Source organism: Hyaena hyaena, unplaced genomic scaffold, assembly GCF_003009895.1.
Source record: "Hyaena hyaena isolate Hyena2069 unplaced genomic scaffold, ASM300989v1 scaffold_106, whole genome shotgun sequence".
Lineage (NCBI taxonomy): Eukaryota > Metazoa > Chordata > Mammalia > Carnivora > Hyaenidae > Hyaena > Hyaena hyaena.
In genome coordinates, this window is record NW_024080738.1 from 924890 (window position 1) to 952560 (window position 27671).

At 35.1% G+C, this 27671-nt stretch overlaps 1 protein-coding gene across 2 annotated transcripts in view; it reads right to left on the bottom strand.

Annotated features, from left to right (window-relative positions):
- Positions 1–27671, bottom strand: part of INTS6 (integrator complex subunit 6) — an 81239-nt gene that overhangs the window by 29546 nt on the left and 24022 nt on the right. Inside the window, exons 1-2 of one of the 2 annotated variants that reach the window (XM_039236102.1) lie at positions 20867–20990; positions 1647–1830 (exon numbers count right to left, since the gene is read on the bottom strand). In XM_039236102.1, the coding sequence (XP_039092033.1) occupies positions 1647–1725 (79 nt within the window). In that variant the 5' untranslated portion in view covers positions 1726–1830; positions 20867–20990. Of the gene's footprint in view, positions 1–1646; positions 1831–20866; positions 20991–27671 lie in introns of those variants that run through there. The other variant, XM_039236101.1, reaches the window with a different exon arrangement.

The following is a 27671-nucleotide window of genomic DNA, read 5'->3' on the forward strand; positions in this document are numbered from 1 at the left end:
GAGCAGCTCCTCATTACTGCTATAGCAAGAGCATAAAAAGAGGCAAATAAACCACTACATCAGGAGAGATTCAGGATATGTACTTGGGGAAGCTTCCTAATTTCCTGACCAAAGTTTCTGGGTCACCGAAAGATACTACCAAGGGGGACTTCAAAGTCTTCTCTGGAGATGTTCCTTTCACAGAATAAACAGAATAGCTTTAGTACATTACTGCCCAAAGGCAAGAATATTAACCACTACATGATCTCTCAGGTTCACTGCAGACCCTCTCTGCTTATACCACTCACTTCATTTCACACTCGGAATATTCTGGATTCTAGAAGACAAAAGTTACAGTACATAGAGTCCCATAACTTTATCCTAATTCTGAGTAAGTAATATATAGTAAAAATTTTCCAATGCAAAAGTGTAAATTATAGCTTCAAGGCCTTTAATCTATTAATTAAAAACTAAAACTAAAAAAAAAAAAATCAAGATTTTAGCAAATGAGTCAGTTTAAGGTTGAAAACTAAACTATTCTAAATACAAATGTGAATCTATCCACAGAACAATTAGGACTGTCACTGAAAAATATTATCCATGCACAAGGAATTGTTAGCGGTGAATTTTCGAATTTAGATAGATAGGTTTTTTCCTTTAAAATGTATGTATATACCTTTTTTAAATATAAATTAAACTGTTAAAGAAATACCTGAGTTCACCAGAAAGTACTTCTATAAGTAAGAACATTTAATAATGTGAAAATAACTTCCTAATTTATGTATTTCACATACCTGTGTAGGGTACCTGTTTTGTCTGTGAATTTTGCAAATTTTCAAACGCTCCCACCCACAGAAGTTTAGAAGAAAGGTACCTAAAATGTTAATTAAATCTTGTAGTTTCCTTTAAACATATACAGCTAGCTATGATTGTATCTGGAGACTAATGTCACAGGGCCCTGATACCGGTGAAACAGTGGTATGCCAGACTTGGACATTTTAGTATCAAATTCCTTAAGTGAGAACTAAAATGCTCCATCAAAGCAAGAATATGGTTGCCCGTCATACTCACCACTGAAGTCCTAAAGCATAAGATAGTGCTTTGTACACACTACCTATCAGTATGAGTTTAACCCACCTGCAGACCAATTCCACATTCTAGAAGTTCTGCATCTATTACATATTTTCTTTCAAGAGTATCGTTAATGTTCACTTAACATAGTGACCAGCTGGATAAGACTGAACTACCTGGTCCTGTAACCTACTATCCAGCTTTTTTTGCCTCTAGGGAAAACTGCACTTAACCAGGCATTAGGCATTATATGGTTAATGAGATGATTCTCAAAATTCTATTTTTTACAGAAAATAATTCTGCCACATTTGTAAATACTGGTAATCTTTATAGATAAGAAAAAAGTTCAACAACTTCAAATGCCAGCCCTCCCAAATGGGCAGAGAAAATCACCATTCATCTCAGATCCAACAGTATTAAACTCCATTCAAATCAGATCATAGACATTCATGAATGTATTTTTAAAACCATGTATGTTTACTAATTCCTAATATTAGCTTGTTGAACAACAACATGGGGTCTTTGAATGTACATTTTAAAACATTCAGATAAACTCTGCCTTAACTCACTGAATTGCTGCAAGGAGAGAAACTTACCGCCTGTCACTTCACACATTGGTGTGATCGCAGAGTCATCTAATGGCACACCTGTCAACTGTTCTGATTCTACCGACATGGTGCCCGGCAACCGCAACACTAGCGCAAAGAGTCTCTGATCCCAGCGAAAAGGTTCCTTGGTCAATTCACTTCCAGGCAAAGGAGAATTAAGAGGTAAATGAAGCTGAAAATAAGGGGGAAAAATTAAGATTTCCACATGCTGTTTTTCTCTTTAAAAGGCCACATTAATTACACATATATTAAAACTATATATCACGACTCTCCTATCACTCAAAAACCAAGTTCAGAAACAAAAGCTTATACAGATACAGCTAAAATAAGCACATGAGACAGAGTTACTTCATTCTCTTCAACTTCTACTCTAAAGACATCAATTGAAAAAACCTATTACTGTAATGTTTTTCAGATTTCCATTCAACTAACCACCAAATACTGGGCTGCTTCCAAATAAATCATTTCATTTAATCATTAAAACAAGCCTATCATAAATATCTTATTATTCCTATTTTCTAGATTAAAAAAAAAAATGTCTCAGTGAGAACAAGTGATTTGGCCGCCTGGGTCCAAGTCACTACTTTTTCTATTACACCACAGCAGCCTCAATCATCTCCAGTTAATAATTTTAATTATGCTCCATTTGTCACAAAATATACATTCCCAAAGCACCTGCCTTAAAGTAAATTTTGTCACTCTAATTACATATTAAATGTGTTAGAGATAATGATTCTTCCCACAACTGAGTAAAGGTAGAGGGTTTTTTATTTTTCTATGTGGTCTTTAAAAGATGTCTTTTCCCAACCCCATAAGACCTGCTAAAATAGAATCTAGGATTCTTAAGAATCTTCAAAAGCTTTGAAGTAATTCTAATGGGCACCTCTGCACCAAAAGAGTAACAGAGTACCAACAGAATCCACACATTAATCTTCACATAACTAAATGGGAATAACCAGGCAGAATGTGCATCAAGAAGTGATAACAAAAGCAAATGCTTAACACTGAAAGGGAAGAAAAGGGGAAAGGGAAAAAAAAGGTTGAACCTGAACCTAACCAAGCCTTTTATTCTAACTGCCAGTTTACAGGGACTCCTGGGAATAGTGGATCAAGTTAAATACCACTCCAAGAAGCAATTAAGTCAAAGCCAGTGAGTGGGACAACCTATAGGGCAGAGGACCTGGTTTCTCCAATAAATCAATCCTGAAAACACAGAGTGGGGGATGGTGGAGCATTATAGAGTAAGAGACAAAGCAATCAAAAGCAAAGACTTTTTTAGACAATTGGGGAAATCTGGAATAATACTACTGGAATTATTAATATTTTAAGTGTGATAATGACATGGTACTTAGGAAAAGAAAATCTTTATCACTTACATAATTTTTAAAAAATAAAGCCCGGGATCAGCATACTCAGTATTTATTTAGAGTTTTCTCTAAAATACAGACAGCATTCTTTTTTTTTTTTTTTTTTAATATTTTGTTTTTGACACAGACGAAGTACGAGCAGGAGAGGGGCAGAGAGCAAGGGAGACACAGAATCTGAAGCAGTCTTCAAGCTCTCAGCTGACAGCTTGAACTCGTGAACTGTGAGATCATGACCTAAGCTGAAGTCGGACACTTAACTGACTGAGCCATCCAGGTACCCCCAGAAAACACTTTAAATCATTACCTCCAAATTAACAGCCAAAGTATATACTGCTTTGGTCACACAGCAAACTTAACTGTATTGTTTATAGCCTTTCTATTTCTTACCTCAGAGAAGATTTCTAATCTTGATAAGTTAGGAATTTAAGTCATTCTATACTGACTTAAGACTCAAGTTTCATGTAGAAACTAATTTGACAATAAACTATTTGTAAAAAAATAAATAAATAAATAAAAATTTAAAAAAAATGTAGAAACTAATTTGACAATAAACTATTTGTAAAAAAAAATAAATAAATAAATAAAAATTAAAAAAAATGTAGAAACTAATTTGACAATAAACTATTTGTAAAAAAAAAAAAAAAAAGACTCAAGTTTCTTCATGAGTTACATTAAACCATTAAAAAAAAAATCAGATTCTATTCTAGGAAGAGAATTCCTAGTGAAGCCCTGCTAAACTGGCACCTCTCTCCAAAAGGTTCAAGCCAAGAGAATATGCTGCAAGATCAAAATCAGCCAAGGTTTTGAGACCATGGCCAGGAGTCATGAGCTTTTCCTCTGGCACTGATCCTACTTAAGGCAGAAGTCAGAGGCAGTAAGGAAGGCATGTTGAAGAAATCTGGGCCAGGATGTCCTGTGAGGAAGGTTCTCTAACCTCAAAGGCTCCATGACTCTTGGAAAACAGCTCAGGAACTCCAAGCCCTTGCGAATATTGCCACCCACTGCCAAGATGATAAAGAGGAAAACACTGTTTCTATCAGCTCTGTTCCTCCAGACCAGCCACCTCTGTACCTGGGTAGCACAACCATTTGGTTGCTTGGTCATTTTCTCTCTAAGATCACAAAAACATCAAAGCACAGTGGCACTGGAGGAAGAGGGTTTTGAACTGTTAATGTAATTACTCTGGATGTCATGAATACCTGGAATTGTCTCAAGAATCCAGTGGATAACAGTGCTTAACAGTGCTGCACAGACCTCATATATAAGCAGCAAACAGGACAATGATAGACCCCAACTATATACACATAACACACAGAAAACTAATCAGGTAATGATCTCTTTACTTCTTTCTCTCCCCTACACACACACACACACACACACACACACCCACACCAGATAACGATAAGCATCTACAAAGGAGACAATACACAACAAAATAACTGGCCTTTGTGGAATGCCAGACTAGAATTTATTTCAAATAAAACCAACCAACCAACCAAGAATGGGAATGGTCATGACCATATTTTATACAGTTATATTAATTTTAGAAACGTGTCAAATTTTTATCCATTTGTTTTTATTTATCATTTCCCCCTCCACATATCACAACTACCCTTTCTCATCAACAAAGAAGAGTAATAAAGAAAAAATCCCCTGTAACTGAAATGCACTAGTAAAACTGGAAGGAGCGATGGCAGGCAAACAGAACAAGACAAGGAGCCTGAAGGAAAACTATTCTTAGGGAGGCTGAATTACTCCAAATTCAAAGTCTACAGCTGAAATTCTAGCAATGTGTTAAAATCACAAATGGAGGTCTCTCTGAATATATGGACTTGGAGAATCACGGAAATTGCACATAAATCAAGAAGGAAATATTAAAATTAATCCTAAAAAAAATGTACAAAAATATGAATAGAGAATTTCCCAACAGGAAAAATGGGGGGAAAAAACCTGAGAAAATCCTCATGGCCACATAATACAAGTTAAAATATCAAGCGATACCATTTCACGCCCATCACGTTAGCAAAATTTTGCAGGTTGACAAAAGTGAGGACAAGTATATATAACAAGGAGATCTTTCCATCACTCCTACATACAATCATTTTGGAAAACAAGTTGATAATATCTGGTAAGCTAAAGATGAGCTTACATTAGGACCCACCAATGCCACCTCTAGTTACACATCTCAGAGAAACTCTCATATATTTTATTTTATTTTATTTTTTTTTACAAATAGTTTATTGTCAAATTAGTTTCCACATAACACTCAGTGCTCATCCCCACAAGTGTCCTCCTCCAGCCATCCCCCCCCTTCCCCCCAGATCCATCAGTCCTCAGTTTTTGTCAGCATTCAAGAGTCTCTCATGGTTTGCCTCTCCACCTTTCCCCCATTATTTCCCTTCTTCTCCCCCATGGTCCTCCGTCAAGTTCCTCCTAATCCTCCTATACGTGCAAACATATGATATTTGTCCTTCTCTGCCTGACTTATTTCGCTCAGCATAACACCCTCAAGGTCCATCCATGTTGCTACACATGGCCAGATTTCATTGTTTCTCATTGCCATGTAGTATTCCATGGTATAGATATATTTTTACAAGAAGCCACATAAAAGAATACTATCTACAACATTATTTGAAACAGGAAAAATAGGAAACAACTTAGAAGTCCAATTAGGGAATCAAGAAATAAACTGTGGCCTGTTTATAAACCAGAGTTGAAATGAATAAACTAGACCTCTAAGATCCAACACGGATAGATCTCAAAACAGTATTTTTTTAGTATACATACAATTTATGCATGCATACGTAAAATAACATAAATCATGCCTGTACAGCTTGATAAATTTTCACAAGTTGAATGTCCTTTTATTAGCATTTATATCGAGAAACAGAACCTTACTAATTTATGCCCTCTCCAGTCATTATCCCTCTCCAATTGATCAGTTTTTCTTGATTTTGAACTTTATGTAAATGGGTTATAGAATATGGTCTCTTTGGTTTATGGCTTCTTCCATTCAATATTATGGGGGTGAGATTCATACTGCTGCATATAACTGTAGATCATTCATTCCCACTGCCATACAGCGTGTGAGTCTAAGAGAGAGAGAAAGAGAAGGAAAGAGGGATAGAGAGAGAATATGTACTGGAATTTATCTATTTTTTTGTTGATAAGCATTTAGGTTGTTTATAATTTGGCTATATCATAAAAAGTACAACTATGAAATTAAAGCATGTCTTTATGAAAAACCAAGTATGCACTTCTGTTGGTACGTACCTAGGAACAAAAGTGCTCTTTTGTGAAGTGCCTATTAATGTCTTCTGGCTACTTTTTAAAAATGTGAGTTACCTGTCTTTTTACATTCTGAATGAGTTCCTTGTTAGATATACATATTGCAAAGATCTCCCATTTTGTGACCTCTTTTACTATGCTAGTGGTAGCTTTTTATAAATTTATCTTAACATCTTATTTTTATTAAGATATTATCTTAATATCTTATTTTTCTTCCATAGTTAGTACCTTTTGTGCCCTCAAAGATCATGAAAATGTTCATCTATTTTCTAAAAGCTTTATTATTTTACCACTTACACTTAAACCTGGAATACACCTGGAATTTAGTTTGTTATATAAGGTAGAAATGAAGGTATATTTTTTTTCTGAAATGGATATTCAATTGACATGCTATTGAAAAGAACATCCATTCTCTGCTATTTCTGGAATATCATCTTTTTCTTATATTGGGTGGCACTACAAGTGTGAGGGAGTCTATTTGTGAATCATCACAATATCAGATGACAAGGAAGCAAGATGCAAAATGACACACATAGAAAAGCATCTGTATGCACTGTTAAACAATTACCTAACCTTTTTTATATATGTATAACATGTACATGTAGTAAATGTAAGAAAAAGGAACTAAAACTACAGACCAAATTCATGATAGGGTGGGAATGGGGAAGAGGGAAGAAAGTTAACACTGAGTAGAGTAAATTGTCCATAATGTTCTTTCATTCACTAAGTTTTTTTACTTTAAGGTTTTATTTTGAGAGAGGATACATGATTATAACTTTTGAAACCATAATCTACATTTTTAAAAATCAAGTGTTGACGTTATCAACAATAACCAAACTATGGAAAGAGCCCAAATGTCAAGTGGTGAATGGATAAGGAAGATGTGGTATATGTACACAATGGAGTATTAGCCAGCCAGGAGAGGCAGAGCTCCTGCCTTTTCTTTACTCATCATGTGATCCTCAGAGCCTAGCAGTGTTTGGTTCATAGAAGAAACTCAAAAACATGGCTGAATGAATAAATGTATAGAAAAGTAAGGTGACTGGCTAAACTGTGAAGGGCCCTAATCTAGTGGACAACAGAAAGCAATAAAACATTTTGAACAACAGAATAATGCACTCAAGTGGTGGGCGTTAGAATAATTACTGCCATGGTATGACAGATTGAAAAATATCAATAAAAATTAGGAAGCTAATGTAATAGTTATAATAGAAAAGCACCAAGGTAACTGATGTCAAAAGGAATAGAAACGAGAGGAAGAAATAAGTTAATGAAAGCAAAAAGCAAGGGACTGATGCCAAAAACAATTATAGATGAAAATGTAGAATATGTTATGTCCTAAGGCCCTGATACTTTCTCTATCTCTATTAAAGTAATGACTTAATATGCTCAAAATGACCAGAGTATTTTATAAAGCATAATTTTTTAAACTACAAAACTGAATTTCAAATACACAGACAACCAGAAGAGCTTTTTAAAAAGATGTACAATAACATATAACTACTCATAATTTTTAAATAATATCTCAAATTATAAAGAATCCAACATTAAAACTATAATCAATGATAAAGTATTAGGTCAGAAGTTTAATTTAAAGCATGTTAGTAAAGAAACTAAAAATGAAAAATAGTAAAAGCTTTCTGAATCATTATGAGGGTCATTATTTTCTGGGTTAATTAAGAACACCTAGCACATATCAAACATATCAAAAAACTTTCTACAGTAAGTTACAGATGTCCTTATCTTCTGAAAACAGACTGTACCTCCTAAAAGTAACAATCAACTTTTCTTGATAATATCAAGCAGATAGGGGCGTCTTGGTGGCTTAGGTCAAGATCAGCTCAGGTCATGATCTCAAAGTTTGTGGGTTCGAGCCCCGCGTCAGTTTCTGTGCTGACAGCTAGCTCAGAGCCTGGAGCCTGTTTCACATTCTGTGTCTCCTTCTCTCTTTGACCCTCCCCTGCTCACGCAGTCTCTCTCTGACTCTCAAAAATAAATAAAAAACATTAAAAAAAGGCAGAGAAAAAACAGCTTAAAGACATCTTGTTCATACCAAATACTGCCCCAAATCAGACAGGAAGTTAACAGGCTGACAATTCATCATTTGCTAAACTCTGTGCCAGGTTTTCAAGTAAATATCCTGCTTAAATCATCTCATTCAACTCTCTAACACAGCTATTACTTATAACTTCTCATTCTGAGGCACATATCATCAATATAACATATTTCTTTGGTTCACAAAAGCTGACATTAAATGTATATAACAATCTTCCCCAACAACAGCACACAATTATCCATACAGCTTCATAACCCCTTCTTTTTCCATACCACTAAGTTTGAGTTTCAGTATCATAGAGTTTAAGTCTAAGTCTTCCCCATACTGGGTCTAGAGGTTCTTCTGAATCCATTTTGGCTTTTATAAGTTAAGTGGAACAACAGAGTCATATTTTATAGCCTGTTTGGCACCTTTAGTTTTAAGAGTATTAGTCTGAAGGTATATCAAAGACTACCAGTGTTTTCATTTGCATTTCCATTTGATTGTTATTTCTATTTCAATCAGAAATTATAAGATAATATAATGCCTCTCTTTAAAAAGTTGACTTTGGCCAAATGTTTGATTCATCTGTAATAGTTCTTCATGATCGGGGAAAGTTTTACTTTCAAAAATTTGGCAATTTCATCTGCCTTTATTTGCATCGCCTATTCATTGCATGCCTATTCTATGTATCATATTTTTTTCATTTCAAGCATAATTCATCATACAGAAAGAAGTACTTTAAAAATTTTCAAGCAAGAATTAGGAATCCAAATTTCTGTTAAACTTCCGTGAAACTTCTGGTTAAAAATACATAGCAATCAGATGTAATAATATGAACCGTGTTTGGATTCTGATTCAAATAACTGTCAGCTCACTTGTGATACAATTAAGGAAACGGATACAGATTGGATATTAGACTCTATTATTTATTGGACACCTTATAATTTTTGGTGAACTATAAAGATAAGTTTATTAAAAGTAAAAGTAAATTTAACTTAATCATTTAAAACTTAACTATTTTTTCAAATTAGATTTAAGGGCACCTTGATGGCTAGGTGGGTAGAGCATGTGACTTGATCTGGGGAACGGGAGTTTGAGCCCCACACTGGGCTAGAGTTTACTCAAAAAAAAAAAAAAATCAAATTTAAACTTAACAAAATGTTAAAATATATTTAAGTTTCATTAGAGTACAGAACTTTGCTGATGTAGATAGATATATTTTGCTGTCCTTAGATGTTAAAGAGACATACAGAAGTATTTACAAATGAAATGATAGTGTTTGGAATTTGCTTTAAATTATTTGCCCCAAAAATGTGTATTGGGGGTTGGGGCAGAACAGATAAAAACAAGACCAACAAAATATGTATAACAAATGAAGCTGGGTAAGGGTCCTTGATGTTTATTATTTTATTTTTCCTACTTGTATATATATTTGAAAGTTCCACAGTAGTTTTTAAAAATTGGACATATGTGAGTGAACACAATTAAAAATGCAAGTAACTGGGGTGCCTGAGAGGCTTAGTCAGTTAAGCATTTGATTTCAGCTCAGGTCATGATCTCATGGTTTGTTAGTTTGCGCCCCACATTGGGCTTGCTGCTGTCAGTGTGAATCTGCTTCGGATCCTCTGTCTCCCTCTCTGCCCCTCCTCTGTGCACACACTCTCTCAAAAATTAAAAAAAAACATTAAAAAATTTAATTTTTTAATGTAATAAAAGACTTTATGAAAAGAAAATGAGAATGAGAAGGAAATCTTACCTTTACTTACTAGAGCTTCTGTAAATCTATTAGCTAAATGTTCATGTTTAACTGAAATACTTTAACTCTTTTAAGTAGAATATAAAAATTTCACCTATGGGCGCCTGGGTGGCTCAGTCGGTTAATCATCCAACTTGGGTTAAGATTATGATTTCACCATTCCTGGGTTCAAGCTCCACGTCGGGCTCTGTGCTGACAGCTTAGAGCCTGAAGCCTGCTTCAGATTCTGTATCTCCTTCTTTCTCTGTCCCTCCCCCACTCTCTCTCTCTCTCAAAAATAATAATTTTTTAAAAAAATTTCACCTGACACGAGATGCTAGCAAAGCAAATAAGCCAACAGTTCAGACTGAGTGAGACCTGAGTGACCCACACCTAAACCTAAAACCTGCAATGATATAGGCATGACCAAATACGAGTCCATCACAGGTTACCTCCCTGCTGAAAGTCAACACATTTCTCCTGATTTAAGAAAAGCTGAAGAGGGTAGGGAATGGGTAGATAATGTTTCTTAGAATCAAAGAAATATAGAATTATCATTTGGGGGTGGGAGGAGGGTAAGGAAACCTTGACACAAAGAGATGGATACATGTGTCCAAATTATTGCAGGTTTAGGAAAAAACAAGACTTAAACCCACAATCTCCCATTTTGCCACATCCTTGTTACTTATCTGGATTCCCATCTGATGTTTACACTGTGCCATATACTGTCACCTTACTAAAATCTGTTTTTCTGCCTGACTTTATAGCAATGATTCAAAATACTGCTTTCTGGGTTCCTGTGACTGTTTACTTTTACATCACAACTTTTGTATATCAGCTTTCTAATCTATACAATATACAACAAGGACACACACACACAATGTTGGTTTACATCAAAAATTGATCAATAATTCACTATAGTAATAAAATTTAAAAAGTCATATGATGATCTGAACATATGCATTAAAAACATTTGACAAAATTCAATACCCATTCATGATTTAAAAATAATAATAACTTAGCAAACTGGGAACAAAAGAGAACTTCCACAATCCGATAAAAGGAATATACAAAAAACCTACAGTTAACATCACACTTACATGGTGAAAGGTTTGACTCCCCACCCCATCCCCCAAAAGATCAGGAACAAGGCAAAAATGTCCTTTCTCACCACTTCTACCAGTACATTTAGGCAAGAAAAGGAAACAAGCAATCAGAATTGAAAAAGTAGAGGTAAAACTGTCTCTATTCACAAACAACATGATTTTGTATGCTAAAAAATCTAGAAAAAGCTACTACATGATAAGTGAATTTAGGAAAGCCATAGATACAAAAATCAACTGTATTTCTATGTGCTACAAACAGTCAGAAATTGAAAGTAAAAAGACCAATTAATAGCATCAAAATATATTACATATATGTAAATTACATATACGAAAACTACAAACACTAATGAGAAAAATTAGCCTTAAAAATTCTGAGATATGTACCATCTCCATGGATTAGAATAATAATGTAAAGTGTTGACTTTTCCCAAGTTAACTTACATATTCAATGTAATTCCAATCAAAACTACAGCAGGTAGGCTACCTGGCTGGCTCAGTCAGTAGTCAAACATGGAACTCTTGATTTTGTTCAGAGGTCAAGTCATAAGTTCAAGCCCTCCGTAGGGCATAGAGCTTACTTAAACAATTGTGGTAGGCTTTCTATTAAAAATTATCAAATTAATTCTAAAATGATATGGAAACTCAAAAACACTTACAATAGACAAAACAATTTTGGGCAAAAAAAAAAAAAAGTCGGAGACTTATAACTGACCTCAAGGCTTATAAAACCAATAAACTAGACAGCGTTGTACTGGCAAAAGACAGACACAAAATCAAAATAGAATAGAAAGCCCAGAAACAGACACAAGTGGCCAACTGACTGACTTTCAGCAAAGATGTCACAGTAGTGCACTGGGGAAAGGATTATATTTTTAACAAATGGTACTGATACAGTTAGTTAATGATGTGTCAAAAAATGAAATCTCAATACTTTCTTCCCATGAGACATAAAAATTCTAAATGGACATGACTCTGAAAGTAAGAGCTTACACCATAAAATTCCTTGAAGAAAATATAGGAGAAAAATCTTAGTAACACTGGGCTAGGCAAAAATTTCTATAACAGGATACAGAAAGCACACACTATAAAAGAAAAAATTAATCATGTATCTAATAAAGGACTTGTATCGAGAATATGTAAAAGATCTTTAAAATTCAGTACTAAAAAGACAATCCAACAAAAAAAAGGGCAAAAGAACACTTCCTTCACCAAAGAAGATATACAGATGACATATAAATACATGAAAAGATGTTCAACATCATTAGTCATGAGGGAACGCAAACTAAAACCAAAATAAAGTACCACTACACACCCACTATGTTGTCTAAAATTTAAGACTGAAAAAATTCAAGTGTTGTAAGGATGTAGAGCAACTAAAACTCCCATATATTCCTGGTGGGAATGCAAAACTAGTACAGCCACCCCAGTAAACAGTTTGGCGGCTTCTTATAAAGTTATATATACACTTAGCCTATCACCTCCCAGCTGTACGCCTAAGGATATGCTCAAGAGAAATGAAAACTTATGTCCACAGAAGGACCAATAAGCCAATGTACACAGTGGCTTTATTCATAATGATCAAAATAAATGGAAAAACCTATCTGGTGACTGGATGAGCAAACTGTAGTACAGCTAGACACTGGATTATTACCTAACAATAAAATGGACCAAACCACTGATGCATGCAGTAGTGTGGATGAATTGCAAAAGCATTATGTTAAGCAAAAGCAGCCAGACAGAACAGACTACATATATTCATGAGTCCATTTATATGATGTTCTAGAAAAGGCAAAACTAGATAGACAGACGGAGACAGACAAACAGACACAGTGACAGAAAGCAGATCAGTTGTTTCCAGGAGATGATGACAGAAATTAACTGCAAAGGGGCACAGCACAAGAAAATGTTTTTGGAATTATAAGAATTTACGTTCTCCACTCAGCCTCATAGGAAGTGTGGTCAAGTTCTGGATGACGGACTTTGCTTGGAGCTGCTGTATACAAGTTTCAATGACACGCTCACATTAGGTGGCTGCCTACCCTCCATATTCTTTACTCCTTCCCAAGGCTGAAATTCATTTGTAGCACTGAACTAGGTAGAGTGCATTGTAAAACCAGTTATCAACTCTACACATAAAAAAAAAGACAAAGCAAAAAAGTCGAAGGAACCTGGGACTTAGACAACAGTTTGGAGCAAAACCACCGTACCTCCCGGGCAACCTACCAGTTCTGTCTTTGATGTGAGAGAAAAAGTTTTCCATTTTTTTTTAAAAGCCACTGTTATTTTTGTTCAATTACAGGCGCCAAACCAATACCCTTACAAAATAAACTTGCCAGAAGACTTTCAGAATCCTTGAAGGTTCAACTAGATGCCTGTCAGTGTTTGCTTTGTTGTAGAATATGCAAAGAAGCACGACATGTGTATTAAAGGCAAAGAAGCACACATTCTAAATCAAACTAATGATAAATGCCTTTGTGATTTAATAAATAGAAAGCTAGCATCCCAGGATCAAGTCCCACCCTAATCCCAATTACTCAGATTTGTTAACATAACATGGATGGAAAAAAGCTTCAAACAAAATTTTTGGTGAAACTGAGTATTTCTTAAAATTGTTTCCTCAAATATAACACAGCCTTAGCTCTTCCTTAGAACAAACAACAACAACAACAACAATAAACCCACATAACTAGGATCAGGCCTTTAATTTCATTTGTTTCCTCTTTTCCAGCAGATGTAGGAATAGCTCTAAGACTCAAGACTTAGACCTTCAACTTCCTTTTTCTAAGGTTTTACCCTTCAAAGTCATAATCCTCAATTATTTTTCTGATTATTTCCATGGGCAGTGTCACAGCCAAAAATACCTAAAGTGAACTTATCTGGTTGAGAAAAGGTATATGCAAGAAATCTACTATCCTAGAATGTGCTGCTTGGGATAAAAGAACCAATGCACTCTGTTATAGCATCTTTAGATTTCTTCCCAGTATGAGAGTTTTTATTAGAAAGGAAAGGTTTACTAAATGTCACTGAATTGATCATTTTAAAATGATTAATTTTATGTCATGCAAATTTCAACTCAACAAAACGATATATAAACTTTAACAAAGGCCAAGCCCTTTACCAACCCAATTAAGGAAAACTCCAAGAACAGAGATGAAAGAAGGACAGAAAAGACAAATAAGAATAACAATGATGATAACAGTAATGGATAAATTCAGAATTCAGAATAGAGACACAGATGGGGGAAAAAAACTATCAAAGAAATAAGTTAGAAGATAGGAGTTTCCCAATTAAAAAGCCTGCAATAGCCCACCACAAAATCTAGTGGCAGTAGAAGTTAACAAGTAACAGAATGAATATAAACCAGGGTAAGAATGACAAGAATTAAGCCCTAGAAGTACAGAGAAGAAAATGTGACTAAATGCCTAAAAGCTTTACAGAAGGTAGCATTTGCCCAGTGTCCCAACAAATACTGAGCAGGTTTTGGAAAGAGAAAAGTAGGAAGAGAAAGGAAGCATCCCAGAATTATGGAATAGGTGCCAATAAAGTGTGATGAACTCAGTGAACAACATTTTGGTGTTGGTGAAGCACTCAGATAGAGTGTAAACCAAATTATCATGGGAAAAGTTGGGATCAAATCATAAAGGGCCTTTTATGCCTGGTAAAGGGAGTACAGTAGGAAATAAAGGGAAAAGGAGAATGCCTATGTACTTAGCATCAAAAATCAATGAGAAAGATAAAGGCAGCTGGGGGCAGGCAAGATGGGTGAAAGGGGTCAATAGGTACAAACTTCCAATCATAAAATAAAGAAGCCAGAGGGATGTCATATACAGCATGGTGACTATTGTTAATACTGTATTGCATATTTGATAGTTGCTAAGAAAGTGGAGCTTGAAAGCTCTCATCACAAGAAAAAAAATTTATATAATAATGTTAATTAGACTTACTGGAGTTATTTCATAAAATATACAAAATATCACATCATTATGTTGTACATCCAAAACTAATGTTTTGGCAATTATATCTCAATAAAATACATACACACACCCTCCGCAAGAGTAGCAGTGCTCCAGCAGCTTATACTGTAACACCATTTGCATATGCTTAAAAATTAATGAGGACCCTAAAGAGCGTTTGTTTATATGGGTTATGTCTATACACTGATGCTTACCATATCAAAAATTAAAAGTAAGAAAGTTAAAAGATAATGGCTAGCAAAACACATCTTGGTAATCTGTTTAGAGATGGAAATCTGTATATATTGATGGATGAAGCTGTGGGAATAAATGAAATTCCCTGACAAAAGTATGTCAAATACAAAGGCAAAAAAAAAAAAATCTAATAAGGGTAAGGGGACAGACAGGCATAAAGCAAGATTGATGGTTAAATGGAACCAAAAGCCAAATAAAAGCCAGGAAAATGTAAACCCAGAAGCCACTTTTAAGAAAGAGTGTTCAATAATGCGGGCAGAACCTCATGAAATAGAAAACTCAAAAACCAATGAATGAATCTGGAAAATGAGAAGGCATTATTGACCTTATTAAGAATGAAGAAGCCAGAATGTAACAGATTAAAGAATAAAAAGAAGGCAGGGAAGTCAAGGAGATATCAGAAGTAAATTCTAAATTTGCTACAAAAGGAAATAAGATTTAAGAAAATCACTAGAGAGGGAAATAGGGTACATGGGGGTAAAGACACAAGTTTTTCCATTTGTTTTATTTCATTCTTTTAGAATGGCTGAACCAGGGAGGCAGAGTTATACAACCATCACCACTACCTAATTACAGAGCACATCCATCACCCAAAAGAGAAATCCCATATGAATTAGCACCAACTCTTACTCTCAACCCAGCAACCAACTATATATTTCTGTTTCAATGGACCTGCCTATTCTAAGGATTTCATAGGAATGGAATCATGCAGTAAATAGGCTTTTGTATCCAGCTTCTTTCACTAGCATGTTTTCAAGGTTTGGCCATGTTGTACTATGTCAGAATTTCATTCCCTTTAAGGCTAATTAGCATTCCATTGAATGTATATACCACATTTTGTTCATCTGTTCATCAGTTAATGAACACTGGGTTGTATCTACGTTTTAGCTATTATAAATAATGTTAAGACATTTTATGTGGACTTATTTTCATTTCTCTTGGATACATACCAAGAAATGGAATTTGGGGATAACAGGTAACTCTATGTTCAACTTTATGAGGAACTGGCAAATAATTTTCCATAGCAGCTACATTATTTATGTTCCAGTAATGTATGAGGAGGATTCTAGCTTCTCTATATTCTCACCAACATTTGTTACTATACATTTTTTTATTATAACCATAACAGGCATAAAGTGGTATCCCATTATGGTTTTGATTTGCATTTCCCTAATGACTCGTCATGCTAAATTAACACCGTTTTTATGCACTTACTGGCAATTTTTATGTCTTTAGAAAAATATCGTTTCAAATCCATTGCCTATATCTCAATTGGGCTGTCTCTGTTTTTGTGTTATAGCAGTTCTTTTTATATTCTGGATACTAGGCCCTTATAAAGATACACAATTTGCAAATATTTTCTCCTGTTATGGTCTTTTCTTGAAGCACAAATATTTTTGACTTTGATGAAGTCAAACTTTTCTAACTTCTTTGAAGGTTCATCTACTGTCATATCTAAAAAAACCACTGCCTAATCCAAAGTCATGAGGAGTTAGCCCATATGTTTTCTTCCAAGAGTTTAAGCTGTCACATTTACACTGTCTACCTATTTTGATTTCATTTTTGTATGTGGTGTCAGGTAGGGGTCCAACTTCACTCTCTTGCATAAGGATATCTATCTAGTTTTCCAATACCACTTGTTGAAAAAGATTCTTATTTCCCCATTAAACTCTTGGCTCCCTTGTAGAAAATCAACTGACCATAAATGTATGGGTTTATTTCTGACCTGTCAATTTATCCATTGATTTAGACATCTATCCTTATACAGTACGGAACAGCGTTTTCTTTTTAAATCCTACACTACAGTCTAAGAAGCAATAAACCTGGAGTAAAAAGAAAAAAACAACAGACTAGTCCTACCTATGCCTCTCAACTGAGAATCAGCTCTTCTAAGATTCATTTTTCTCACTCTCACGTAACTGGGACTTGAGATATGAAATTACCTTGAAACAATGAAAAGTCACAAAATTAAGCCTTACACATATTTTCTCAATGTTTATATTCAATATAAATTATTTTGGCAGCCAGGAATTAAAGAAAGTAACATAATGAGAATCTGTTTCTAAGAAACAGTGCCTAGCATATAGTAAGCCCTCAACGAATTATTTTAATTAACCATTTTTCAATTGCTTTCTATCCTTTTCAATCATTTCTTTTTTTAATATTTTTATTTATTTCTAGGAGAGAGAGAGACAGTGTGAGCAGGGGAGGGTCAGAGAGAGAGGAAGTCACAGACTGAAACAGGCTCCAGGCTCTGAGCTGGCAGTCAGCACAGAGCCCGATGTGGGGCTCGAACCCAAGAACCGCGAGATCATGACCTAAGCGAAAGTCGGACGCTTAACCGACTAAGCCACCCAGGCGCCCCCTTTTCAATCATTTTCAATGACTATTAAAATTATGGAAAAACAACTAAAATTAAAATCATCTTACTTCAGGTTCTTTCTTTAGCCATTATTTCCTTGAAAATAATCAAGTACATTTCTCTTAGGCTATTTCTAGCTTTTTATTTATTTTTTATTTTTTGTAATGTTTATTTTTGAGAGCGAGAGAGTCAGAGCACAAGCGGGGTAGGGGTGAGAGAGAGGGAGACAGAATCCAAAGCAGGCTCCAGGCTCCAAGCTGTCAGCACAGAGCTTGATGAGGGGCTTGAACCTATGAGCAGTGAGCTAGATCACGACCTGAGCCGAAGTCAGATGCTTAACCAACTGAGGCACCCAGGCACCCCAATTTCTAGCTTTTTAATATTATTATCCAATATAAGCATTTAAGACAATTCTCATAAATTTAATAAGGAAGGGAAAATTAAGAAATTATTAGTCAAAGGGAATTCTATAAAATTTAGTTGATTAATTTCGTTGGTAGTTCCCACATAGTTACCTAAGTTAAAAAAAAAAAACACTTTTTTTTCTTGATCTAGTAGTTTAAGAACAGTTATCTGTTCAGAGGAAAGACAATTACTTGGCAATCAACGTTATGAAAATATTTCTTTCACAAAGTTTTACTCCAACAAATTTCAATGGTGAGGTCTAATTTTTTTTTTAATGTTTAATGTTTTTTATTTATTTCTGAGAGATACTGTGTGAGCAGGGGAGGATCAGAGAGAGGGAGACACAGAATCTGAAACAGTCTCCAGGCTCTGAGCTAGGTGTCAGCACAGAGCCCGACACGGGATTCGAACCCACAAACCGTGAGAGCATGACCTGAGCCGAAGTCAGATGCTTAACCGACTGAGCCATCCAGGTGCCCCAGTGAAGATCTCTTAGATAATTTTTTAACAACTTTATTGAAAAATAATTACCCACCATAAAATTCACCCATTTTAAAAGTGTCCAATTTAATTACTTTTAGTAAATTTGCATAGTTGTATAACCATCACTACCATCCGGTTTTAGGACACTTCCAGACCTCAGAAAGATCCCTCATCCTCATGTGCAGTCTGCAGCCCACCCCAGGCAACCACTAATCTACTTTACCAACAAACCATAAAAAGAGAATCATATAATACGAGGTCTTTTGCATCTAGCATAATGTTTTGGAGGTTCAGCCATGTTATCCAGCAAGTCAGTAGTCCATTTCTTTTTATTGCTCAATATTATTCCAAGTTCCTTTATTTTATATCTGGCATAAAACAACCCACAAACAATTATGTCCTCTTTTATAAGAAGGTTAAAAAAAAGTGCCAAAATTACCTACAATTTTTTTATTCTACACTATTGCTACTATCTATCTAAAATCCAAATCTGATCTCCTATATACTAAAATCTCTTCAATGGTTATTACCATCAACCTCTAAGACAGTCCACATCCCTTGGCAGGGCATACGCAACAGGCCATTGCCATCTGTCTACTCTCATTTCCTGCTGCTTCTTTCCTGAACACTCTGCCAACTATCAGTACTGAGGTGTATATGGGTCCTCTACTCTCTCTATGCCTTGCACTATCTACTTCCTTTTATGCCTTTGCCCTCATCTGCTTCACAAACCTAATTAATCTTTCAAAGTCCAACCCAAGACACCATTTCCCAGTGTCACCCTCACTTTCTCAGCAGCTTGTGCTGTAATCATATTACTTCTTATGCCATGACCTGTTGACCTCTCTGTCACCAAACTTGTGCTCCCAGCACCCAACCTTTTGTCTGAACATCACTAGTGTTCAATAAGTATTTGTTCAACTGAAGAATACATTCTGACCCCTAGCATTTTCTGCTCACTTCATTAAGGAAGATCAACTGCACTCAAACTCATGGTGAAAAGGACCTAGAAGTAGTATAACACAATTCAGTGGTCTACAAAACAAGATATATTCCAGAGGCCAGCAAATTATGGCCCACCAGCCAAATCCATCCCATGCTTGTTTTGGTAAATAAAATTTTATTGACGACAGCCATGCTCATTCGTTTAACACATTGTCTATGGCTGTTTCTGCCCTACAGCAACAGAAATGGGTAGTTCTAACAGATCATTTGGGCTGAGAAGCCTACAATGTTTACTGGCCCTTTAAGTTTGCAAACTCCTGGTATACATCATGATGTGAGGGAAGAAAATGTCAGAATTTCCTCTGTATAAGTTTTTTCATCTCATCTTTTAAAATTTCTATTTTTGTAGTTATTTTCTAATGTTAGTACAAGGTGTGTATATAATATATATAATATATATATATTATATACACATTTATACATCTATATCTAAAAATAAAAATGTACGAACATTGGGGATAGTGCATGCCCATATCAGTTTTTCATTTTTACTAATACAGGCAACTCAACAGAAAAAAAAAAAAAAAAAGATAAAAACCCTATTGAGTCTTCGGACAAATTTTAGAGTTTACTTGAAAATTTGGCAATCAAAGAAGCCCAGAATTAAACATTTTCCAAAACAAAATGCTCAAAGCATCTCTAAAATATCTTTTTGAGATAAAAATGTTATTCAAATAATGCAACAGTCCTAATATTCAAGTTGAATGCAATAAAATACAAGCTACATAAACTGCTTCAAAGGTAGTTAAGTTTTTTAAAAAATTATAATAGACAACTCAAATGCAAATTTGTCAAATCTTGAAGCCCAATTGCTTGATATACAATCAATACATGATAAATATATAAACTAAGAGATTACCTCACTAGCGAATTCTTTTTAATCTGTACTTATAATGTGATTTCATAACCAAAATGTTCCTTAGCTATGACAGTAGGCTGCTTCCATTAAAGACAACAGATACTAACCTAAGGTTCTGAAGGGCCCAGGATATATCAAACTCCTCCCCTTACAGATCTTAAAGTTAAGAGGTTATTAGTTTCTAACAACTCGAAAGTTGGGGCTTGATCATCATCACCAACAATTGTTAAACTAAAGTTAATTTACCAGTTGAACCTGGATTTGTCAAGTTAGGGTTGTCATTCTATGTTGAATCATATTCTCCAACAAATAGTCACAGCCCCCAGAGAGATCTACACTCTACTCTGCTCACCTTTAAGGCTTTTTCTGAGGCCTTCCGAGATGACTAGCATCAGACTTTTGAGGAAGGCTAGCCATTAGACAAGGCTTTTCCCCACGATCTGACTGCTTGAAGTGACATCCAGGATCAGGTCGATCCTGTATCCAGGAATCATGACCCTCCCTGAGGCACCAGTCATCATGAGACAGTCAGTGCACTTTGGCACTTCTTGAAAACCACTGGGCTGCTCCTTTAGCTGAAAGGAAAAAAAACATCAAAACCACAACAAACAAAACAAAGGGGGAAAAATCAGTAATTCAACCTGAAAAGACAGAGCGTGGGGAAAAATAAACCAAAACAGCCTTGTCTAGATCAAAATGCAGCCTTGCCTTGATGCAAAGACCATAGTTCCAATCACTGCACAAAGTTTATTCCTACTACACAAATGTAGAAAATTTTATATTTTATTACACTGAAAAGAATTGAAAATGAATGTTTACAAAAATTAACTATTTATGGAACACAGCTAAGTAAGTATAATGAAGGTATTTATAAACAACTAACAGCCTGTGGCTTTGGGATTGTGCCTCACCAGGAGACCAATACTCAAATGGTAATCTGACTTAGGCATAAAATACATCTAACAGGCTGACTTGAACTGAGTTTAATCAGAAGAAAACTGCTAATGCAGTTAAAGCCAATCTACAACTATTCTTAAATTACATACTGGGCTTGTATCCTCTTTAATGGACTTCACACTCGTACAAGGTGTCCTCACACACGCAATGATCTTGTCCCCAGCATTCTAAATTTCAATGTTCACGCTTACTTGAAATAAGCAATTTTAAATGTTCACATCTCTGACTTAAATTTAAAAATGTAAGGACCTGATAAGTAATAAAATGACTGAAGATTTACTTATTTAATCTGCTTCAAAATACAAAATCTAGAGATAAAACTCGATTTCTTTGTTTTTAAATACAAAATACTTCTTAGGACATAATGTTAAGAGGCAAGAAAAAGTCTTTGAACTACTGTTTTAAGAGTTGGCTTGTAACTCCTTTAAAACACTGGTACCCTCAAGATACTATATCAAACAATTATCTTCTATTTCTTTCTAACATGTATCCAATATCCCCAATTCAGTTAACACTACCAACATCCACACAGATCTCAAGCTGGAAACTTCAAAATACAACTAGGCTGTCTTTACTTTTTTACTTGTTTGAGAATATGGTTAAAGCTACAGACCTCTCTCCCCCAGAAAAATGTGGATAACTGCACAACTGGACCAGGTCTAGTACGCTTTCAGGGAATTCACTGAACCCTCTAAACCCCAAGCCTGGACCCCAGTTTGGAAGCCCGGTCAAAAGCTGCTGTCTTTATCCTACTTTACCATATCTGAAGACCTGCCTACTCAACATACCTATCAGATCTCTCACATTTCTGCCTTTCTATCCAGCACCGGCTTCGTTTTAGCACACCCCAAGTTTTTCATGGATTATTTCATGTAGTTTGCTAATTCTTCCCAGTTTACCATCCTTCAACCTAACTTCTTTCAACCTTGCAGGCAGAGTGAGCTTACTAAACTGCAGATCTGATCATGTGACTCACTGCTGTTCAACACCTACCATACTTTCTCTGCAAAGATAACAGAACGATGTCCAGTCTCCTTAGGGTGGTTCTCCTGGCTTCCACTGACATTTCAAGGCAAGCATACTCCTCTTGCTTATGCTTTCCATACTCCATTCATATCATTTCAAGTCTCCCTAAATACTGTTTTCATGCCTCCATACTTTCATACACTATTCCCTCCTCTTAAAATGGCATGGCTCAATTCTTACTCATCTCTCATAACTTAGTTCCCCTGTCTATGCTCAGAAGCTCTTATTTCTGCCATGAGATTTATCTCAGTGTATTACAAACGCTTATTTACTTGCCTATCTTCAAATACGTCTTCTAGGGGCAAGAGCTTTGCTTAATTTCATCTTTATATCCCCAGTACCCAGAACACACTCATACTAAATATAAATGTACCGTGTGCCCCTATTCTTATACACAAGAAAAGTCACTATGCCTCACACACACAAAATTATTGATGAACTAATCTAAAAATATACTTTAAGAATTCAAAATCAGAACAATTCATTACAGAAAGGTATTTTAGCAAGAACTTTCTAGAAAGCAAAAATAAGTGTAACTATCACCAATTCTTTATAAATTGCCCTCATCTGAGTCAAGTGTGTGTGTGTATGTGTTATGTGTGTATGTGTGTGTGTGTGTGTGTATTATTTTATTTTTAAATAATGCTAGCTATGGACATCCACACCAGGAATTAAAGCATAATAAGAACAACAGATATTATGCAGTCCTTTGGATAAAAACTCCTTAAGTTAGTGATAGCAAGCATATGATAGATATTATGAATTAATTATCCCTTTTTTCTTATCTTCTCCTCCCCTACCTCATCTCACATTTAGGGTAAGAGTCCTCCTCAATTCAGCATACCATAAAAGCAGTTATTATAGACTGTGTGGTCAGCACACAAGTTAGTATTTCAGGGCTATCCAATAATCAATTCTAAATCGTATCAAACACAGTAAAAAATATTCACAGAAGACCTATTCCATATTCCTGGGAAACCAATTCCCAAGTTTAATAATTCCAAAGGTCAACAATTCTTTTCTTAAAATATTTTGCTGGCGTTTTAAGTCAAAAATGGTAAGGTGTTTTGCTAAAGTTGTCCACCTTCAAATGTGTTTTTTATAGTTTAAAATACGTATATTTGTAATTATACTGTATTCTAAAACTATGGTTTTCAAATAGGTGTATCGGAATCAACTAGGGCATTTTCAAACATACAGATTCCCAGATTGCTGTCCAGATCAACTGAACTAAAATTTCCAGAATTAGAGCTGAGCCATAAATATTTTACAAAATACCCTAGGTAATTTTGGTGCAGCCATATGGAAATTAATGTTCCAAGTATAATAGTAGTCTACATATGGAAGAGCCACAGTCGGAAGACTAATAGAAACATCTCTAAATAAAATTTTCCTTCCATGTATAGCATCTCTGATTGCTTATTGGTTCTGACATGCTAACAAATGCACGGTGAAATTGCTTCACCTTCTGAATAAAAACTATTTTGATATATCATACTACAGAATTCTAGATAATAGATTAGTTATTGTAGCCATACAGATTCATTAAAGAGTAATCAGCCAGTATTTAAAAAAAAATTATTCTACTGAAATGTCTGGCTAGGGGCAATTCATCCTTAAAGAGTTCTTCTTTCCTCAGGCCCTTGAAAAAAGATATATTCAATAAGAGTACTGCGAATGTGTTGCTGAAATTCGCTACAGGTTACTAGACTCAAACAATTTCATTAACTTCTTTTAATTATAAATTTGTATTATGATTTACATATTTTCAACATATATATTTTCTTTATATAGGTATATAAATGTACACATAATATTTTTATATATTATGTACATATATACATATTATTTACAGATTTTCAAACTTCAATTGTATATGTATACATTTCTATAGCACACTAGGAATAATAAATCCAGAGGTTGAGAGAACAGGGCCAAAAATATGGGTTTAAAAAGAAAATGCAAATGACCTGTATCCAACAAATTGTTATTAAATGTTCTTAGAAAGCTGAATTGATAGAGACTAACATAACAGTAATGCTGTACTTATGTTTAGAACATTTAAATCACAAACTACTAAGACACAAATTACTGAGCCCCTAGATAACAATATGAAGAGTCATCACTGCTAAGGGATGAATGAAAACTCAAAAGTGCACTTATACACAGATCTGTTTGATACATTCTATCATACTACAGTGACATTCCTCAAGATTCCTTACAGGTTTTTTTAAAAAAGAAAAAGTTGCTCCAAAATTCTAAGTGTACTGGGAAAAAAACAACTATTTTAAAACAACTATTTTAAAAGTCTTGACGGACATAATTAAAATAGTTTTGACAAGGGGCAGCTGGGTGACTCAGTCGGCTCAATCCAACTTCGGCTCAAGTCATGATCTCACAGTTTGTGAGTTCCAGTCCCACGTCTGGCTCTGTGCTGACAGCTCAGAGCCTGGAGCCTGCTTCAGATTCTGTGTCTCCCTCTCTCTGCCTCTCCCTTGCTCACACTCCCTCTCTCAAAAATAAATAAACATTAAAACATATTTTTAAAAATAGTTTTGACATGTTATTTTTAGTGACTTTACTAAAATAAAAACATTTGATGGTGGGAGAGGTGAGGTTTCAGAATTACTTCAGGTATAAGAAACAAAACAAAAAATTCTATACTGTCTTGATCAGTACAGATCACAAAGAGTTAAATAAACCATAATTATAGATCCTAAAGATTATCCTTATAAAAGGTAAAAACATTACATTACAAAGAATGATTCAGAAAAATCACTAACACTATCCACATCTCAAAGACTGAAGGGACTTCTGCAACAGCTTTTGAGAACTGACAAGTTGAAAGATAAGACCCTACCTAATCTGTAGCCACTTCAACGCAGAGCTGAGATTACTCAGACATTTCTCTTTCTACAAACACAGGCCCTTTCTAAACACTGGCCAAGAAGTTATAAAAGTAGTTGTCCTAGTTTGTATTAAAAAGCTGGGAATGTCATAAGAAGGCAAAACTTTTTTTTTAATGTTTATTTATTTTTGAGAGAGAGAGAGAGAGAGAGAGATGGAGTATGAGCAGGGAAGGGGCAGAGAGAGAAGGAGACACAGAATCTGAAGCAGGCTCCAGGCTCTGAGCTGCCAGCACAGAGCCCGATGTGGGGCTCAAACTCACAAACCATGAGATCGCGACCTGAGCTGAAGTTGGACTCTTTTCCCCAAGAAAGCAAAGCTTTTAATGTCAAAAGCCAACATTTTATTTTTTAGTGCAAATATCTTGTCTAAAATGTTAGCCTCCAGGGCAATCATAACATTGATAAAGAGATGCAGAAACATTCTTCAGCATATAGAATCTCAATATTTGAAAGATAATACTACTATTAGCACTTTCAAGGAAGAGAAAAATAACTACTACACTCTCCTGGAATGTCATTCATCGCCAAGAAGGTACTGGCAGGATTTCTTCTGGCTACTTTATTGAGCAATATAGTTAGCCATGTGTTCCTGGAATCATAGTAAGAATAGTTTTCTATTGCAAAACAGGGCTAAGGAGAATCTTTGCAGGAAATTAAAACCAGAACAAAAGTTTTTCAGTAATTCTAATTATCCTTTTGTGATTCTACCAAAAACACTTGATACGTCAGTACTATAACAGGATGAACAGTACTGTAATTGGCCATTAGTACATACGCTTATCAACATCAAAGAATGCTACTATGAGGGTTAGCAATATAGTCTTCTTATGTATCAGAATTCAAAGTCCTATATAACTCCTCAAAAGTGAAAATATTGTGAACCAACTTTATCAAATAGCAATACTTAAAAAGAAAAAAAAAGAGGCAAAAAATATACACATACTCTTCCAGCACTGCAGTCACCAAGTCCTAGAGAGTTATCCAGAAGTACTATACTAGAAACACACTCACGACCCCTCAGACAATAGCCTGGACTTTCATTAAATGAAGCCAAAAGATAATTAAAGTCATGACACAAGGTAAAATGATCATATACAGCTCAAAATTTTTGCCTGCAATACAAAGCTGTTAGTCTCCTAACTCCTAACATGCTGCTAAGTGATTGCTATCACAGAGGAAATGGTATCCCTATATGATTTTGACAAATAAGTTGTAAGAAATTGGGTCATTCTGTCCTGAACAAACTTAGCCAGGTCAAGAGACAATATGGCACCAAATTTTTCCATTAAGTATTTTCTAGGCTCTAAACAACTTTATACGAGGCTTCTTTATAATAATTTCTGATATAAGCTAAGATGCACATCCTAATACTAAATCATCCACAAGAGCCTTGAATTTAATCAAAATTAAAATGATGATAAAAATTCACATTACACAAGATTTAACACACCCACAAAGCAGGTCATATTAACCCTCCCCTCCGTCTTTAGTATTCCCATACACTTAGTATATAGCTCTTATTTTATAAAACCATTAAATAAGTAATCTCCCCCCCCCCCCCCATTAGACTGTAAACTTAAGAACCAGAAATCTACCCTATTCATGTTTGGTATCCTCATTGCCTAGAAATGAATGCCCTGGTCGTAACAGTCATTCAGTGAGCACTGGGTAAACAAGAACATAACGCCTATGTCACAATTGTATAGAAAGGTGAAGTAGACAAACAGGAAATCAGGTAAACAGAAGATAAATTTTAAGACAAAACAAAAAACCAGAATCAAATATAGAGGCAGGAGATATAACAGGAAAAAAAGCACTGGTCTGGAGGGGCTGGGATGTCTTTGGAATTTACATCAATTCTAATCCAGATTTTGGCAATAAAATTATAACCTTGAGCAAATCAATTTGTCTCCCTGGAGCTCAATATCCTCATTTGTTATATAAAAAGTAAGACTACATGGGCTCTAAGTTGTCTCAGATGCCATAAGGATGATTTTAAAACAGCAGAAACACGTATTCGTGAAAAATAGCATCAACAAATCAAATACCCCATGTGAGATAGTATAAGTCTTTTGAGCAAAGGATATCAGTCATGTGGGATGCACAACTTCATAGATAGTAACAGGTCACATCAATAGCAGCCACAGGGAATCAAAAATTATATACATACAAACATAACATAGAAATCACTGATACATTCAGTCTTTCAATAAATCTAAAAAAGAATAAAGTTTTGCCAAAAGCAAAGGTTCAGAGATCTGAAGA